The following is a 17,478-nucleotide window of genomic DNA, read 5'->3' as shown; positions in this document are numbered from 1 at the left end:
CCTGTTTACTGCCAGTCTAAACCTTAACTGCACTGTTGTTATGGTAATTACAAGCGGTCCTGCCTGGGGTCAGCACAGTTCAGCATGGTGGAGGCTTGTGACCGAATCAGTGGCCTCTGAGCTGCAGAGCAGCAGGCTGCTCTGGATGTTGGCTCCACCTCTCTCCAATTTGCTCTCCTGCCTGCTTAAGCCTGATCCCAAAGTCTGCCCAGGCGGGAACGCAGGCATGGTCTCAGAGTACTTTATTCCCAGTCCCGAGCGGGAGCACAAACACCCAGGCCCACAAACGCACCATAGCCGGAGTTTGCACTGGTGGCAGGGCCCAGGAAGCTGCGTTTTAAAACCGCGCATGGCTTTTTTTTTTGCTTTTTTTTTTTTTTAAGGCTGCCGAGTCACGAAATTTTCTCTGTTGCATGCCACCCACAAACAGCAAAAAGCTGCGTTAAGTTCTCTCAGGTTTTATATGGATCCAGTTTAACACGTTGGGCGCCAGTCTGTAGTGATGAGGAGCAGCGGGCCGCTTCCCGCCGCCCAGCTAGCTTTACCCAAAATAATTACACGGAAACTGTATTCTTTTAAACACTGCCTGGCCCATTAGTTCCAGCCTCTTATTGGCTAATTCTCACATCTTGATTAACCCATTTCTTTCTTTCTTTTTTTTTTTTTATTTATTATGTATACAATATTCTGTCTGTATGTATGCCTGCAGACCAGAAGAGGGCACCAGACCCCATTACAGATGGTTGTCAGCCACCATGTGGTTGCTGGGAATTGAACTCAGGACCTTTGGAAGGGCAACCAATGCTCTTAACCTCCGAGCCATCTCTCCAGCCCCCTAATTAACCCATTTCTAATATTCTGTGTAGTACCATGAGGTAGCTTACCAGGAAAGGTCTTAACCTGCGTCTGTCTGGAGTGGGAGAATCATGGTGACTGCCTGACTCGGCTTCTTTCTCCCAGCATTCTGTTCTGTTTACTCTGCCTACCTAATTTTCTGTTCTATTAAAGGGCCAAGGCAGTTTCTTTATTTAACCAATGAAATCAACACAAAACAGAAGACTCCCACATCAAATACAGACCCTTGTAGCAATGAAGGATTGTGTTTGGCATGATCTGTGAGGCAGCAGCTAGGAAACCAAGAGGGAGTGTTAAAGCAGAGCCAAGTTATAGCCCTCAAGGCCTGCCCCTCCTGGTGACCTAGATCTCGTAGGTTCTGCAACTTCCCAGAACAGTGCTGACAGATGGCGACCAGGTGTCAGACTGTGGAGGGACATTAAGCAGTTAATCAATAACAAGTGGTTAAAATGGCAAATTTTATAGTTAGTACATTAGAGAATTTCAAAACAATAGGAGTGTCTAGGGCTGGCTAGATGGTTCAGTGGGTTAAAGGCACTTGCCACAGAAACCTGGTGACCTGAGTTTGATCCCTGGATTCCACATATAGCAGAAGGAGAACTGACTCCACCAAGTTATTCTCTAACTGCCATACATGTGCAGTGGTGTGGTGTGCATGTACATATTTTCAAGTAGAACTTATTTTATTTTTTAAAATAAATAATATATTAAAAACTATCTGAGGGCTGATGAGATGGCTCAGTGGATAAAAGTGTATGCCTTCATGTGTGCACTCACACAAAATAAATATGATAATAATAAAAGAAAACTGCATGAACAAAATAGGTAACAAAACTTGTAAACCGAGACTGTGCTTTCGTTTCCTGGCTACCCAGACCCAAATAATCACACAAAACTACATTAATTGCAATACTGTTTGGCCAATGGCTCAGGTGTATTCCTAGCTAGCTCTTACATCTTAAATTTCTATTACTTTATATTTTACCACGGGGCTTATGGTTTGTTACCTAGCAGCTTGCTTCTTGGCTGGCTTCATGGTGTCTGCATGATTCCATCATCTTTCTCCCTGCATTCAGTTTAGTTTTCCCCCTACCTGTATTCCACCCTGCCATAGGCTAAAGCAGCTTCTTTATAAACCAGTGGTAATAAAACATATTCTTAGCCTACAGAGAGGAATCCCACATCATCTCCCCTTTTCTGTCGAAATAAAAAGGAAAGTTTTAACTTTCACATAGTAAAATTACATAAAACAGATATGAAGCAAGAATTACAGTCACAATATTTAATCTATTTATATCTGGTAAAATTAAAGGAAATATTCTATCATCCATATTTTGTCTGTGAATTTAGAGTTTCATATCTAATTTATCTTTTATCATAACTAAGAAAAACTATAACTGTCTTCAACTCTATCAGAGACTCCAGAAGGATATATTACCTAAGTTAACATTCTACAGTGCAGAGACAGACATATTGCATGTATTGCTTATAAAAAATAAGGTTGCACTATTTGGTGACTTTTCTCTTAGAAACTTGAAAGCTGTTCATTTATACCGCCAGAAATAGTCCGTGAAGCCGGGTGGTGGTGGCGCACACCTTCAATCCCAGCACGTAGGAGGCAGAGGCAGGCAGATCTTTGTGAGTTCGAGACCAGCCTGGTCTACAAGAGCTAGTTCCAGGACAGGCTCCAAAGCTACAGAGAAACCCTGTCTCAGGGAGAAAGAAAGAAAGAAGGAAGGAAGGAAGGAAGGAAGGAAGGAAGGAAGGAAGGAAGGAAGGAAGGAAGGAAGGAAGGAAGCAGGGAGGGAGGGAGGGAGGGAGGGAGGGAGGGAGGGAGGGAGGAGAGTCTGTGAAGAGACTGAAAGCCAAGCCTCCCTAGTCCCCTTGCCTAACTGAGGCTTTTCTTCTGTGTCTTTGTAGGTTACCCCACAGCCTACCCAGCAGCTGCCCCTGCCTACAATCCCAGCCTGTACCCGACCAATAGCCCCAGTTATGCTCCAGGTAAGCAATGGGTGGGAGCAGCAGTGATGAAGAGGTGGAAGTAGGCCTTCATTGGTAAAAACAAATCCACCAGTTGGTCCTTCTCTTGAGACTGCCCTGGAGTCAGCCAGTTCTGGCTTGATTCTCTTTGGAATTCCCTCTGGGAACTGGGGCAGAACAACCTTGGGGTGGGAGTGGGAGCAGAACCTCCTTCATTCTCCTGGGACTTAAGGGTGGTCCTTCTCTCCTGTGCTGGACTATATGAGACATGCCACCACCCCTTGAAACTGCTTCATCTCTCTCAAGCAATATCCAAATTAATTTTTTGTTCAGTCTTGCCTGAGGCTGCCATTGGGAATCATTCTCTTGTTCTCTCCCTCCTTTCCTCGCTGCCCTCCCTCCCTCCACTCATTCCCCTTCCTACTCCCTCCCTCCCTTTCTTTCTGGGGTATAAATTTGGAATAGAGTGATAGACTTGCCACCAGAGTAAAGAGCCTTTTTACAGGCTAAGACAATTTACTTGTTTTCCAGAAATAGAAGACATATGACACTTCTTGAACAAAGAGATTAAAATGGGTTTGAAATACTGAAGAAGGTGCTAGGTATGATGGCATACACTTGTAATCCCTGCACCTGGAGGCTGAGGCCAGCTTGAGTTGAGAGAGAGAGACGCTAAAGAAAGAAAATATTGAAAAGATTTTTTTTTTCCTGTTTTCCAGGAGTGTTACTGATGTTTTAACCACTAATGTTGCTCCTGGGCTCAGTCAGTGCTCAACGCTCATGGTCATGAAAGGGAATGGGTTCTACGGTTTGAAGTCCTGGGTTTGAATCCTGATTAGTCTTCCCCATAGGTGTACAGCCTTGGATAAGTCACGTGTAATCATTACCTCAGGGTTGCAGATGATTTTATGTAAATTCTTTATTCACTCACTAAGCATTTGTTGTTTGTCCTCTATTCTGGGATAGAAAAAGTAAAAGTTGGGGCTGGAGAGATGGCTTGGTGGTTAAGAACACTGACTACTCTTCCAGAGGACCCAGGTTCAATTCCCAGTACCCACATGGCAGCTCACAACTGTCTGTAAATCCAGTTCCAGGGGATCTGACACCTTCACACCAATGCACATAAAATAAAGTTAAATAAATCATTTAAAAAATCTTTTAAAAAAAAAAAAAAGAAAAAGTTGCCATCTTTGCCTAAAGGAGCTAGTTAATTTTGGATCATGGCATATCAATAAATGAATTGTGCTACAATACAGAACGTAATATAAAAAGAACACATACTAGAGCAGAGGTAGAAACAGTCTACCTTGAGGTGATGGTGACAGCAGAGACAAGGCAGAAGTAGGAGGGGCCTTTGGAAGCATACAAGGGAGGAGGACACATTACTGGGCAGAGCATGCTTGTAAAGGCAAGGTGGAGGTGTGGAGCCTGACTGCTGAGCCTAGAACTAGTAGGATTGGTTGAAGCATAGACTGAGAAGGACTGGATGAATCTGAACTACAGACTACAAGGAACAGATTTGGAAAGACATTAAATGTTACATCCTCCTTCCTCCGATTTCTTATTCAGTGAATGTTATGGAGTTGAAAAGCCCTCAAGAATTCTTTAGTTCTGGGCTGGAGAGACGACTCAGCAGTTGGGAGAATTGACTGTTCTAGAGGACCCGAGTTCAATTCCCAGTGCCCACATGGCAGCTCACAACTGTCTGTAACTGACACCCCACACAGACATCCACACCAATGCACGTAAATTAAAAATAAATAAACAAATTATTTTTTAAAAAATAATTCTTTAATTCAGTCTCTTGTGGCTGTAGTCAGGGAGGTGGTGAGACTGGAAGGCAAAGTGCAGTGAAGCAAGAAAGGAGAAGTGATGTATAGCATGATGGCTTTCCAGAAACTCAGCCACCAGGAAAGAGAAACAAAGGCACAGTGTGGAAGGGATGTGCAGGTGAACGGTGTCAGTGGGTTGTGCACACTCGTGGGAAGGAACAAGTCCTAAACAATCACAGATGCAGAATAGCACAGAACTAGTCCTCCCAGCCGCTGGCAAACAGGGCTTCTGTGTTCCGTTTCCTTCCTTGTTTGGGAAGTTGAGTGACAGGAGGAGGTAGAGTGCCTCAGTGGGGGAGAAGCTCAGGGCTAGCACCCATTTGGTTCAGGCTCCAAGCCCTGGCAGTGAACTAATTTCTCACAGTATTCTGGTGAGAGATTTTAGAATTATTTAAGGGGCAATTTGTCATGTAATTGGCAAGAATAAAATACTGCTGTTAAAGGTGTAGTACTACATGCCTTTATCCCAGCATTTGGGAAACAGAAGCAAATGGATCTCTATGTGTGAGTTCCAGGCCAGCCTGGTCTATATAGTAAGTTCTGGGCCCACTAGGGCTATATAATGACACCCTTAAAAAAAGGTAAAGAAAGGAAAGGAAAAGGAAGAGGGAGAAAGAGAGAGAGAGAGAGAGAACTAAAAAAACTACGATTAATTCAATGTTTCCTTTGTGTTAGCAGTAATTTGAAGTTCTTTATGGATATTAGCTTATTTTTTATATGACAACATACTGAGTACTTTTTTCCCCCACAATTGCCAGTTGGGAAAACAAGCTTAAAGAAGTTCGGCAACTAGAACCACATTTTGGCATCCTGCCACGGTACCAAAACTCTTAACTGTCTGTCGCTGCTGAGGCAGTGGGCAGCACTGAGGTGTTAGATAGGAACTACCAGCCTGGAGAAGACAGCAGTGCAGAGACGAGTCTAAAATTGTTTCTGTTTTTTTGTTTTGTTTTTGTTGTTTGGTGGTGGTGGTGGTGGTGGTGGTGGTGATGGTGGGTTGGTTGTTTGTTTTTCAAGACAGGGTTTCTCTAGCTTTGGAGCCTGTCCTAGAACTCACTATTGTCGACCAGGCCTTGAACTCACAGAGATCCACCTGCCTCTGCCTCCTGAGTGCTGGGATTAAAGGCGTGCACCATCACTGCCGAGCTCTAAGATTGTTAAAAACATGAAGAGCCTGGAAAGCTGCTGGCGTAGGTAGAGTGTTACGTTTCAAATAGTCACGTTAAAAAACAAAACAAAAAGCCATTATCCAACCTGATTAATGCTTTAAAAAGTGAACATATTTTAATCTATGATTAAGCCAGACCATTTGCTCAGAAACCAAAATACACAATAAAGGATGGCACTGGTGCACTGTGTTAGCCCCACACCAGCCACGCATAGTGACACACACTATTAGCCCTACACTTGGGAGTTGGAGACAGGAAGATCAAGAGTAGCCATCCTTATTGCAAAATCAGGATGGAAGGGAAGGAAAAAAGAGGTATCAGACTGAATTAACTGTTTCAGGTGTTTGTGTGAGTCTGGGGGAAGACCTCTCTCTTTTGAGACACACACACACACACACTCATAGCTGGGTCTATTTCATACTTTGTGGCTGACCTCTACCTTCACAGGTCTGACTGTTAGGGGTGAAGCTCTTGCCAGAAAGGCTCAAGGTATGAGGGAAATTTATAGGTGACTCTCAGCTTCTTGCCAGAGCTGGCCATTTGTGATGCAGAGAAGTGCCTCTAAGGATCAGCCATGAAAGTTTAAATTTCCTTCAGTTACTTCAAGGAGACTAAGAAATTGCTCACAGAGAGCTATTTCTAGCAGCTCTGTGCTCCCTTAAGTTAATCTGTTCAGGATACAGGGAAAAACTCATTCTTCCATTGATTCTGAAAGCCCTGTGGGTACCTGGGCTTCTTCCCAAATGCTTACCAACTTCAGGGACTGTATTTAGATACTTAACTTTGCAGAAGGCAAAAGCTGGCCATGACTATTTTTTTTTTAAGAGTTCAGGGAGCAAACGGCTTATCATAAAAATGATAATGTAATTTGAAAGTGAAAAAATAAATAGAAAACTAATATCAAAACTCTCTCATAAGAAGCATGTTCTCAGCCAGGCAGTGGTGGCCCGCGTTTTTTAATCCCAGCACTTGGTCTCTGTGAATTCGAGTCCAGCCTGGTCTACAAGAGCTAGTTCCAGGACAGCCAGGACTGTTACACATAGAAACCCTGTCTCAGAAAACAAAAAACAAGCCGGGCGGTAGTGGCGCAGACCTTTAATCCCAGCACTCGGGAGGCAGAGGCAGGCAGATCTCTGTGAGTTTGAGGCCAGCCTGGTCTACAGAGTGAGTTCCAGGACAGCTAGGACTGTTACACAGAGAAACCCTGTCTCAAAAACCGAAAGAAGGAAGGAAGGAAGGAAGGAAGGAAGGAAGGAAGGAAGGAAGGAAGGAAGGAAGGAAGGAAGGAAGGAAGGAAGGAAAATAAATAAACCAAAAACACACGTTCTCGTCTCTTGTCTCCCACTGAAGTATGCATAATTTTTCCCATTCCCATTTTAGAAATTACAAACTTGGGGGAAAGTAGAGGAAAATAATCTGTTTCTAAACACCTGTAAAAGTTACAAGTGTGCCTTTTTACCTTTGTCTTGTAAGCTAGAGTTTCTTGCCTCCAGTTTAGCTCAGAGAATATTAAGTAACTTTCAGAATTAGATTTAAAATGCCATGGATTTGGGGCCAGAGAGATAGCTTAGCCGTTAAGAGTGCTGGCTGCCCTTCAGAGGTCCTGAGTTCATTTCCCAGCAACCACTTAGTGATGCACACCCATCTACAATGGGATCTGATGCCCTCTTCTGGCATGCAAGCAAACATGCAGACAGCACTTACACCACCCCCCAAAAATGCCATGGATCTGAGATTCAAACCCATTTGTCTGATCCTATAGCCATGTTCCTTCTACAACATAACACTGTCCTAGATGGAATATCTCTGTACTGAACCTAGTTCTCTGAGAGGCCTGTGATGGCCATGATTTTTGAAGTGGTCTTAAGATGGACAAGCAAAGAATAGGAACTTTTCGGTTACTTCTCTGAAAGATCCTGTGGCATCCAGGGAGGTGCTTCTCTGCAACTAGTGAGCTTTGCTGGATGGCAAGTCTGTCACCCTTTCCAGGGGGAGGTAATTCCCATTTTCTCCATTCACTGCTTCTTATGCAGCCTGGGGGAAAGTGCTGTCTTGAAACAAGTCTGTTATATAACTGCAATATGTACAACTTTGCACAATTCCTAGTGGTAATTTCAACTAACATTTCTGTCCAACAGAGTTTCAGTTCCTGCATTCAGCTTATGGTAGGAGAGCTATTTTTCCTCATCTGTATTATGGCCTATGAATGTGTTATCTTGTAACAATGGTAGATTCCCTGTCCTTTCCTCCCCAAATCCCACCTCCTAGGCTTGGGCTCCCCCAGGTGGCTCAGCAGCAGTTCCTATAGCATGCAGGAACATGTCTGATGGTGCAAAATCATGGGTTGGAGACACACATGAACCATTCCCATAGGGCTGTAATGAAGGATCATGGCACTAAAAGGCATCTCACACCTTAACCTGACTGCCTGATTCAAACAAATGAATGAAAATTCCAGGGTCTGTGTGTGGCTCCTCTTTTGGCTTTATGAAAGGCTCTGAGGAGCCCCTTGTTTATGACTATTATAAATAATACAAAATACAGTCAGATGGCCCCAGGATCAGATTTTCCATTTCTGTTAGCAGTCTGACGTGTTTGAAGACCTGGTTGACCTTAGATACACTCTGTTGCCTTCATCCTCATTTTCGGAGTGTTTTTCTGGATGATGAAAGGTGTGGGCCAAGTGTGCCAGTGGGTGAGAGATCTGAGCTGAGTTCTCTGGGCAGTGTGGACTCCAGGACCAAGGCACCACAGGAACTTCTGGGCACCTGTGAGGGTCCCAACAGTGTAACTTGACTAGGTCCTTCTTGTAGACAGTAAGGGACCATGGGAGAAACTTGCCACTTTTACCACACTCAGGATGTTTTTGTGAAGTCTTTGAATGTTTTCCCAACTTGCTATAGAAAAGTGAAATTTTTACACATGGTACATCTTTCAGAAGATGAGCTATGAAATTTCTTTTCACTACTGCTGTGGGCTGTGTGATCTTGAGCAACTTACTAATGTCCCCAGGTCATAAAGTTTTCATATCACATGATCTCAAGGTTCTTTTAAATGCTGACATACCATCCTCTTGTAATTTTTATTATTTCAATAGTGCTAGCTACAGAACTGTTTCACTTACCACTTATAAGAGGCTGGGGTTTTTTTTTTGGTTTTGTTCTAAAATGCTAGAGAAGGCTGCATGCTACTCCTGCTTCCAATTAAAGCAGTGATTCTCAACCTGCGGGTCATGAACCCTTTAGGGTTTAAAGACCCTTTTACAGGGGTCACATAACACCATAGGAAAACAGTAGCAAAATTACAGTTATAAGTAGCAACAAGAGTAATTTTATGGTTGGGGGTCACCACAACATGAGGAACTGTATTAGAGGGTTGCAGCAGTAGGAAGGTTGAGAACCACTGACCTTTACATCGAGTGTGAACGGAGAACTTGGCAGAGTTCTACGCCAGGCCTTACGGGAACTGAGATAGTGGGATGATGCTGTCGGAGTGCACGGAGGCAGAGACTTCATAGTGACCTGTGAGCCAGAAGAACTGGTAGACTGCACAGACTCGGAGAAACAAAGTCCTCGGCAGACTCTGGGATGAGAAGGGTTGTGCGCAGTGGTGTGGGGTGGGGAGTGAGGTAAAGATTAGAGAGCCGAGAGAGATGTGTCAGCCAGGGAGAGGACTGGTCAAGAAGTAGGACCAGCCTATAAAACCCCAAAGCCCACCCCCAGTGACCTACTTCTCCCAAAACTCTGCCACTTAAAGGTTCTACAACCTTCCAAAATTGCACCTCCAACCAGAGACCAAGTGCTTAAACTTATGAGCCAATGTAGAATATTTCAAACCACAAGAGAGCATCAGTATTAGGTCAGGGGAGTAGTGAATGCAGACTCGAGTCTGCAGCCTGTAGGCAACAGAGAACCACGAAATGTTTCTAAAACTTTATTTAGAGTTTTAGACCAGTATGGCTTGAAGATTAGAAGGGACAAGGTAAAACAAACAGAACCAAAGCACTAAGAAGCAGTGGGAGTGGCTGAGATCAAAGATAATTAGAGTTTGAACTAGAGTTGGCCACAACTGTAGGGATGGAAGCACACAGCTACCGGAACTAGAAACCATTACAACTGATGATCTGTCGGTCAGTCCTGTGAAGCAGCCAGGGAGTGATTAGTTCGCCATTTACAGTACAGCAAAACTGACAACCGAGTGACTTGCCCAAGGTCCCACAGCCAATAAATGGCAGAGCCCAGGCTGGATCTCAGCTTTCCTGACTCCGCACGTGGTTCAGGACGATGGTCCCTTGCTGCCTCTCTTTGTAAATGTGCTTAACAGACTGTTCTAGTGTCAAAGGGTGCGAGGGTCCCATATCCAAGAAGTGAACAACTCAGCAGCTAGATGTGGGAGCCTGCTGTGACAGGGGTCATAGCCCTCCACACGGTTTTGGTTTTCCCCTTTCTGTTCTTTTTACACATTTATAGTAAGTACATAAAGTCTTAAGTGAACACCTTAATAATGTTTTCATATGTGATACATCTGTACTTAACTATTGCTTAATTCAAAGAATAAAACATTTTTAAGAAGTAGTTCCTCTTCGGCATCCCCAAACAGGTCTGCCTGATGGGGAGCCCTGCCTATAGCCATGCTGCTAAAAGGATTACTGTAGAGCTGAACAGAGAAACAGAATCATACAGTTAATGAAGAGGTTTAATTGACTGCTAAAAAATCATTTTCATTCTGTCTTCACATGTATCTGATTATTTAAATTATTGACTATTCTAGCATAAAGAAAAGACACAGCTGGGTGTGGTGGAGCAGTCTTACCCTAGACCCAAGGAGGCAGAGGCAGGTGGATCTCTCAGTTCCAGAAGAGCCAGGACTAATACACAAAGAACCCCTGTCTCAAAAAACAAACAAACAAAAAGAAAAGACACAGAAAATTCTGTTTGCTTCCAGTATCTAATAAAACCTGAAGAAACTTCCCCTTTATTTGAAAAATGTAAAGTTTAGCCTAAGTGATCACTTAGGAAAGACAATCAATGACACAGTGGCACTTGCTTCTCTCCCAGTTAAACTGCAACATTATTTTACTGTGACATGCTGTCTTGTTCACTCCCTGGTTGATGTGTGGCTGAGTTGTATCCCCAGTAAACAGTAAGTAGCTTGTGTGCAGTGACGTAACCCAGGCGTGCTCTGCCCACCGTGGCACCCTCAGTGTGTGCTCCTGTCCACCGTGGCACCCTCAGTGTGTGCTCTGCCCACCGTGGCACCCTCAGTGTGTGCTCTGCCCACCGTGGCACCCTCAGTGTGTGCTCTGCCCACCGTGGCACCCTCAGTGTGTGCTCCGCCCACCGTGGCACCCCAGTGCTGAGTACAGTTAGGCCTCAGTACCCTGTGGCTAATTTTGATTTGACTTCAGTTGTCACACAGTCCTTCAGGCAGTTGTCAGACTTTTGGCTTATAATGAAAATTATAAGTATGCCCTCACTCAGAAGAAGGAAAAAAAAAAGCCAAAGATAGAACAAATCAGGACCCAGAACTTCTAAATTTTCCAAATTCTTATGACAAAATTTAGACCTCTTGGTCCTTGGTAGAGCCTCGCTGAGATCTTAGGGATGGACCTGCTCTGTTTGACTTCTCAGAGCTGCATATTTGACACAGCAGGGAATTGTTTGAGGATAGTTGTGGCCTTCCAGCCACATGGAATATCAGTCCCTGAATTGGAGACATTGTGATAAGATTTTGGCACTGATTGTGTCCTTCCACCTTCTGGGCAAACACTGAAGATGTTATTTACAGTAGACCCTCGTCCTGCAGGGGCTACACACTAGTAACGTCTAGTGAGACTCTGGGCTCTACCTGGAACCGTGTCGTCTCCATTCACTTCTCCTGCCAGATTCCCCTCTCAGTGTCGCTCTCCTGCCCATGATTTCCTTCCCATTCCTCAGCGTTTGCCATATGTATTGCGGGCCATTAATGCAAGCACAGTCAGCCTGTGCAGCCACGTTCTGATTCTAGTTCAGAAAAAAAAAAAAAAAACAGCAGAATCCACAGCCTTCTCTAGCCATTATAATTCTGTGATAGAAGAAATAGAGGTGTTAGCTGGAAACCAGGCCACAAAGGCATTGCAGAATCTCTCCCAAGGTAGCAGATCCTGTAGGAATCAATGTGACCAGCAGACTTTCTTCTTATGCTTCCCTGTCTTTCCTTAACCCTGTATTAAAATATTTCAAGTTTATCTGATTGTTGCCAGTCCAGCCCCACTTCTGTTAACATACTTAACAATCTGTTAGCACTGTGTCTAAGACTCCCAAGATCTTATTAGATTGTAAAAGATTGTTATAAAGAAATTAATCCTTTTTTAACCATAAGATAGAAATTTAGATAAAAAAGTGTCTCCTCTGTTATTTAAAAGAATAGTTTTCTTTTTTCCTTTCCTTCCTTCTTTTCTTCCTTCCTTTTTTTTTTAAAGGCATTTATCTCCTATTTCCTCTCTTTCCTTTCCCTCAGGATACCATGACGGTAAGTTTTTTAAGACATTCCCCACATCTAGAACACTTAATGAAATTTCTTAAGTTGAGCTTTGAGCTTTCCTGAGAAGTCTCTACAGATTTCAAACTAATTTCTATAATATACCTACCCCAATTTTGACACTTTTATAATGGCCAAAGGTTCATCTCCGACTCAGTTGGAGCATCCAGTAGCACCGATTAGATTTTCAGACAAGGTGTGTCCATCTGCCCCTGGCTAATGTGCAGCGGGAGTTGGCAAGGAGTGCCTCCTTGATAGCTAATAGTGCAGCCATGGTCCCGGCTCATAACAGGTCTGTTAGAGGAGATGCTAATTCCAGCAAGGCTCACGTAAAATGGTAGTTACTTGTTAGTTTCTCCTTGGAAGCAATTCACAACTTTTTTTTTTTTTTTTTGGTTTTTTAAGACAGAGTTTCACTGCGCAGCGCAGGCTGACCTCGAACTCACAGAAATCCATCTGCCTCTGCCTCCCAAGTACTTGGATTAAAGGAATGTGCCACCATACCTGGTGCAACCCACAACTTATTAACCATACCTCCAGATGAGATTTCAGATCAGAGGGATTTTTTAAGACTCAGTTAATTTGGCACAGCACACTGTTAAAGAATTCCAGTGTCTTCATGTTAATGAGGAAGTGGCAGAGGAACACACCACAGTTCAGATCAGATAGAAAAGTCCTGATCCTCAGTTTTTAAATGTAGCCTTCCTCGGAAGTCATTTAGAAGCTCACTTCAGCACTTCCCAACCCACTATCCCATCTCAAAAAGGCTGAATCATTCTGTGTGTCTGAGCAGGCTCCTTGAGTTATGTTTCTGTCTGGCACAAGACCCTTGCTTTTGTGTCTGTAATTGGTGGTGCCCACTTCATACTCTGCCTAATGCCATCCTTGTGTCTTCCCTAAGCCACTCTGCTGATGAAACAGGCCTGGCCACAGAGCTCATCGTCCTGCGGCACTGAAGGCACCTTCCACCTCCCAGTGGACACCGGGACTGAGAACCGAACTTACCAAGCCTCCTCTGCGGCTTTCAGTAAATACAGCCTGTCTCCTCCTCTCCTCGCTCCCCTTGGTCGGGACTGATTTGTTCGTTAGGAAGAAAGGAAAGGGATGGGGGGGGGGTGTTGTTGTTGTTGTTGTTTTGTTGTTTGTTTGTTTTGGGGGGGTGAGACAGGGTTTCTCTGTGGTTTTGGAGCCTGTCCTGGAACTAGCTCTTGTAGACCAGGCTGGTCTCGAACTCACAGAGACCCGCCTGCCTCTGCCTCCCGAGTGCTGGGATTAAAGGCATGCGCCACCACCGCCCGGCCGTTTTCTTTTCTTTTAATTATCCAATGTCATTGCTTCTCAGCCTTTTTGCTGAGATCAAGTGTAAAATATCCAGTGTTGGGGCTAGGGACATAGCTCAGCAGTTGAGAGCACTGGTTGCTCTTCCAGAGAACCCAGGTTCAATCCCCAACACCCACATGGCAGCTTACCACCATCTGCAACTCCAGTTCAGGTAACCCAGTGCCCTCTTCTGACATCTTTGTGTTTTAGGCACAAATATGAGGCCCATACATGCACACAGCTAAATTCATACACATAAAATAAGAACAAGTATTTTATAATAAATTAAATATCCAGTGTCAAGCCTGACATGGTGGCACATGCCTATAATCCTACCACTCAGGAGGCAGAGGCAGATAGATCTCTCTGTAAGATAAAAGCTAGCCTGGTCTACATAGTGATTTTTAGGCTAGCCAAGGTTACATGGTGAGCCCTTTTCTTTAAAAACAACAATAACAAAACAAATATTTTCTCCCCGTTGTCACTGTCCTTACATATCAGCATCTACTAACCCAGCATGGTGTACCTTTTGTAGATTCTGCTTTCAAAATCAGCCCCTTGCTCAATCAAGATTATAGTCTATAAAGTTTGGGTGGACTTTTATCCCACTTTGAAATTTCCAAAGATTCAAGAAGGCAGTATGAGCCGGGCGGTGGTGGCGCACGCCTTTAATCCCAGCACTCGGGAGGCAGAGGCAGGCGGATCTCTGGGAGTTCGAGGCCAGCCTGGTCTACAAGAGCTAGTTCCGGGACAGGCACCAAAGCTACAGAGAAACCCTGTCTCGAAAAACCAAAAAATAAAAAAATAATAAATGAATAAATTTAAAAAAAAAAGAAGGCAGTATGCCCAACGCTGTGTAACTAATATGCCAGCACAGCTGGAAAAGATAGCTTTCAAACTAGAATTCTATTCCTGACTCTTTCAAAAGACAAATGAGGTATCATGGTAGCTTAGCAGAAGGCTGAAGCAAGAGGATCACAAGTTCAAGGCCAACCTAGGCCACATAGCAACTTTTAGGTCAATCTGAGGTACATAGTGAGAGTTGATCTCAAAAAGAATAATGAGAGGAATGGCAGCTATAAGGAGTTTTTCCATGTTCCTTAAGTAGAATTGAATGAACATATTTAAAGTTATATAATGTAAATTGGTGTGTGTGTAGTCCATAAATGTGGATGTAAGTGAATAAAGGCACAGTTACTACAGTGCAGCAGAAGGGGGCCTGGTGTGGAAGACAGGGGACTCTCGTCTTGATTCTACGTGACTTCGGACAATTCCGGCTCTGCTTTGGTCATGGGTCTCTAGAACTGAACACCTGGACCAGGTCACCTTTAAAGTCCGTGCTAGCTGTTGGGCTCCGGACCCCTCGCTTCAGAGCTGTGCACCCATTTTCTTCTCACAGAGTCCTCTCTCTCTAGCTGGCTTTCAAGGCTTTGCTCATATCTCTAGGAATAAGGTCCTCATTCCTTCCAGAGGCAGCCTTTCCTGCAGTGAGGAAGCGTCAGAATGCCTCACCTTCTGTGCTGAAATCTTGTAAAAGTCCCACAGAAATATACAGTAGTTACATCCCGCTCTCCCCTCTTGGACAGGCTGTCAAGTTTCTAGGTAGGACCAAGATGTATCACTCTTTTTCAAGCAAGTATTATATAAATGCATAAAATGTTTAGATGGATTTGGGATTGTCTGACTCACTCATGCAGGCTCACAAGAGTTCCTCCAAGCATTCAGATTTTGCTGCTTTTTAGTACCACAGTGCTCTCAGGGCACTTTGACAAATTCATACCAATTTAACCAACAGTTGATAACACATGTTCATAATTAGGTATCCCTCCTACTTACTCAGTACTTGAGGATTTAACCACCAACAAGAAAACTGAGGTCAAGACAAGGTTCAGACCTACAGTGTTATTTTGTCCAGAATTTGTCCTAATGTATAAACCTGATGATCAATAAAGCAATTAGTGTAAAAGGTATCCTTGATGTGAAGATCAATGTCTTCATTGTTGTGGGACTCTACAGCTGAAAAGGATTTTTGACAGTGAAGCAGGGTTGAAGAGAGGGCTACAGCGGCTTCATCTTGCCAATGCACACAGTCTCTTTATATGCTCCCATTTGATATAGCCTACACCTATAGCTAGAACCTGAGACAGACAGAGGCAGCTCATAAACCAAACCTCTTTATAAGGCAGAGTTGGCACTTCTAGACACAGCCTTTAGTGAAACGGGGATACGAAGGCCAGTACACCAGATGTCCAGTATTGTACTTTAGAGACATTTAACTCAGAAACAGCTTTGCCCAAGGCAACATTAACTCTGACCTCTGCTCTATGGCTGTAGATATGATGTGCAATTTTGAAAAAATTACTTTCTAAATTACAGGTTCTTCCTCAGAATAGGTCTCAAATGCCTTTAAGGTATAGCATCCCAAAGTTCCCATTCTGTGACCTTCAGATTTAGCATTCATTTCAAACTAGCCCTCCAGTTGGGTCTAAATTTATTTGAGTATACCCATGAGATATTTTTGCAACAAACCCAATAGCTTCTTTTACTTAGTAGATGCACAAAGTAGTAAACCCTAGCTTTTATGATATCTAAGCCCAGGATATTAGCCCTAGATTTTCAGTGTTCCCCAGGGGTATGGACAGGGTGAAGATGATGTCCTCAGATCTCCTACTGAAATACTAAAGACTTAGAATGTTAACATCAAAATGCCCTCTGAAATGATCTAGTCCAACTGAAGATATTCCCAATATAAGAAGCCGACCTGAAAGGATTTCAGGAAAAAGGCCCGAGCTTGGGTGGTTTCTGCAGCCTTAGGAAGCTCCTCCTGCCCCTGATGAGTCGCATCATGGTTACAGCATGCTTCTGTGTGCAGTCTCTCTGTTAGCATCTCTCATCTCTGAAGTTCTCATGGTAGAGATCTCTAAGATCTGGAGTTCTGCCTCCCATCCCAAACATCTAGAGATGCAAAGCAGGCTATAACCAGCCATGGCTGTTTAGATACTGATTTCTGTTTTGAGTGTGTATGTCTTGTTTCATAGCATGAAGGGGGGAAACATTCTCCATAAGGTTATTCTCATATATGGAAACTAGATTCTTTTTTTAAACAAATCATTTTTATTATTTTATTATATCTGTTTTTAAGATGTATTTATTTATTATGAACAGTGTTCTGCCTGTGTGTATGCATACAGGCCAGAAGTGGGCACCAGACCTCATTACAGATGGTTGTGAGCTACCATGTGGCTGCTGGGAATTGAACTCAGGACCTCTGGAAGAACAGCCAGTGCTCTTAACCACTGAGCCATCTCTCCAGCCCTCAGGAGCCAAATTCTACTGCATTCTCCTAGAACTTTTTGATTCTCTGCAGAGGAACAGCCCACTTTGTAATGTGGTTGCTTTTGTGGCTTAGATGACATGGTACGCCTTCCCTGAGAAAGCTAGAAAGTCCAGAGCATGTTCTCCAGGCACATTTAAAAACAAAACAAAACAAAAGCTGCCCGTATTGTTGGCTTGTTAAAGAATCATAAAATTTTAGAATCTTGGAGCCCTGGAGTTTGTGTTGCAATTTGGAACAGACCACAGCCAAGCTCTTGCCTCTTGTAGTTTTTAAGAGTCCATGGTCATATGCCCCACGAGAGGAAGCTTACTACTGCCTCTATGTAGTGAGAGAGAAACAGCCTGTTTACAGGGGCCCAGTCAGTTCCCATGCTGCTTGTGATCACTGCTCTGTAGGTGGCTTCTGATTCATACTGTCCTATACACACGTAGTGTCCTGTACACACGTAGTATCCTGTACACACGTA

At 43.7% G+C, this 17,478-nt stretch overlaps 1 protein-coding gene across 2 annotated transcripts in view; it reads left to right on the top strand.

Annotated features, from left to right (window-relative positions):
- Positions 1-17,478, top strand: part of Fam168a (family with sequence similarity 168 member A) — a 138,588-nt gene that overhangs the window by 105,765 nt on the left and 15,345 nt on the right. Inside the window, exons 3-5 of one of the 2 annotated variants that reach the window (XM_057777774.1) lie at positions 2,776-2,856; positions 7,975-8,001; positions 13,257-13,382. In XM_057777774.1, the coding sequence (XP_057633757.1) occupies positions 2,776-2,856; positions 7,975-8,001; positions 13,257-13,382 (234 nt within the window). The remainder of the gene's footprint in view (positions 1-2,775; positions 2,857-7,974; positions 8,002-13,256; positions 13,383-17,478) is intronic. The other variant, XM_057777775.1, reaches the window with a different exon arrangement.

This window comes from Chionomys nivalis, chromosome 8 (assembly GCF_950005125.1).
Source record: "Chionomys nivalis chromosome 8, mChiNiv1.1, whole genome shotgun sequence".
NCBI lineage: Eukaryota > Metazoa > Chordata > Mammalia > Rodentia > Cricetidae > Chionomys > Chionomys nivalis.
The sequence above is the reverse complement of the archived record's forward strand: the minus strand, read 5'-3'. Positions and strand labels throughout refer to the sequence as shown.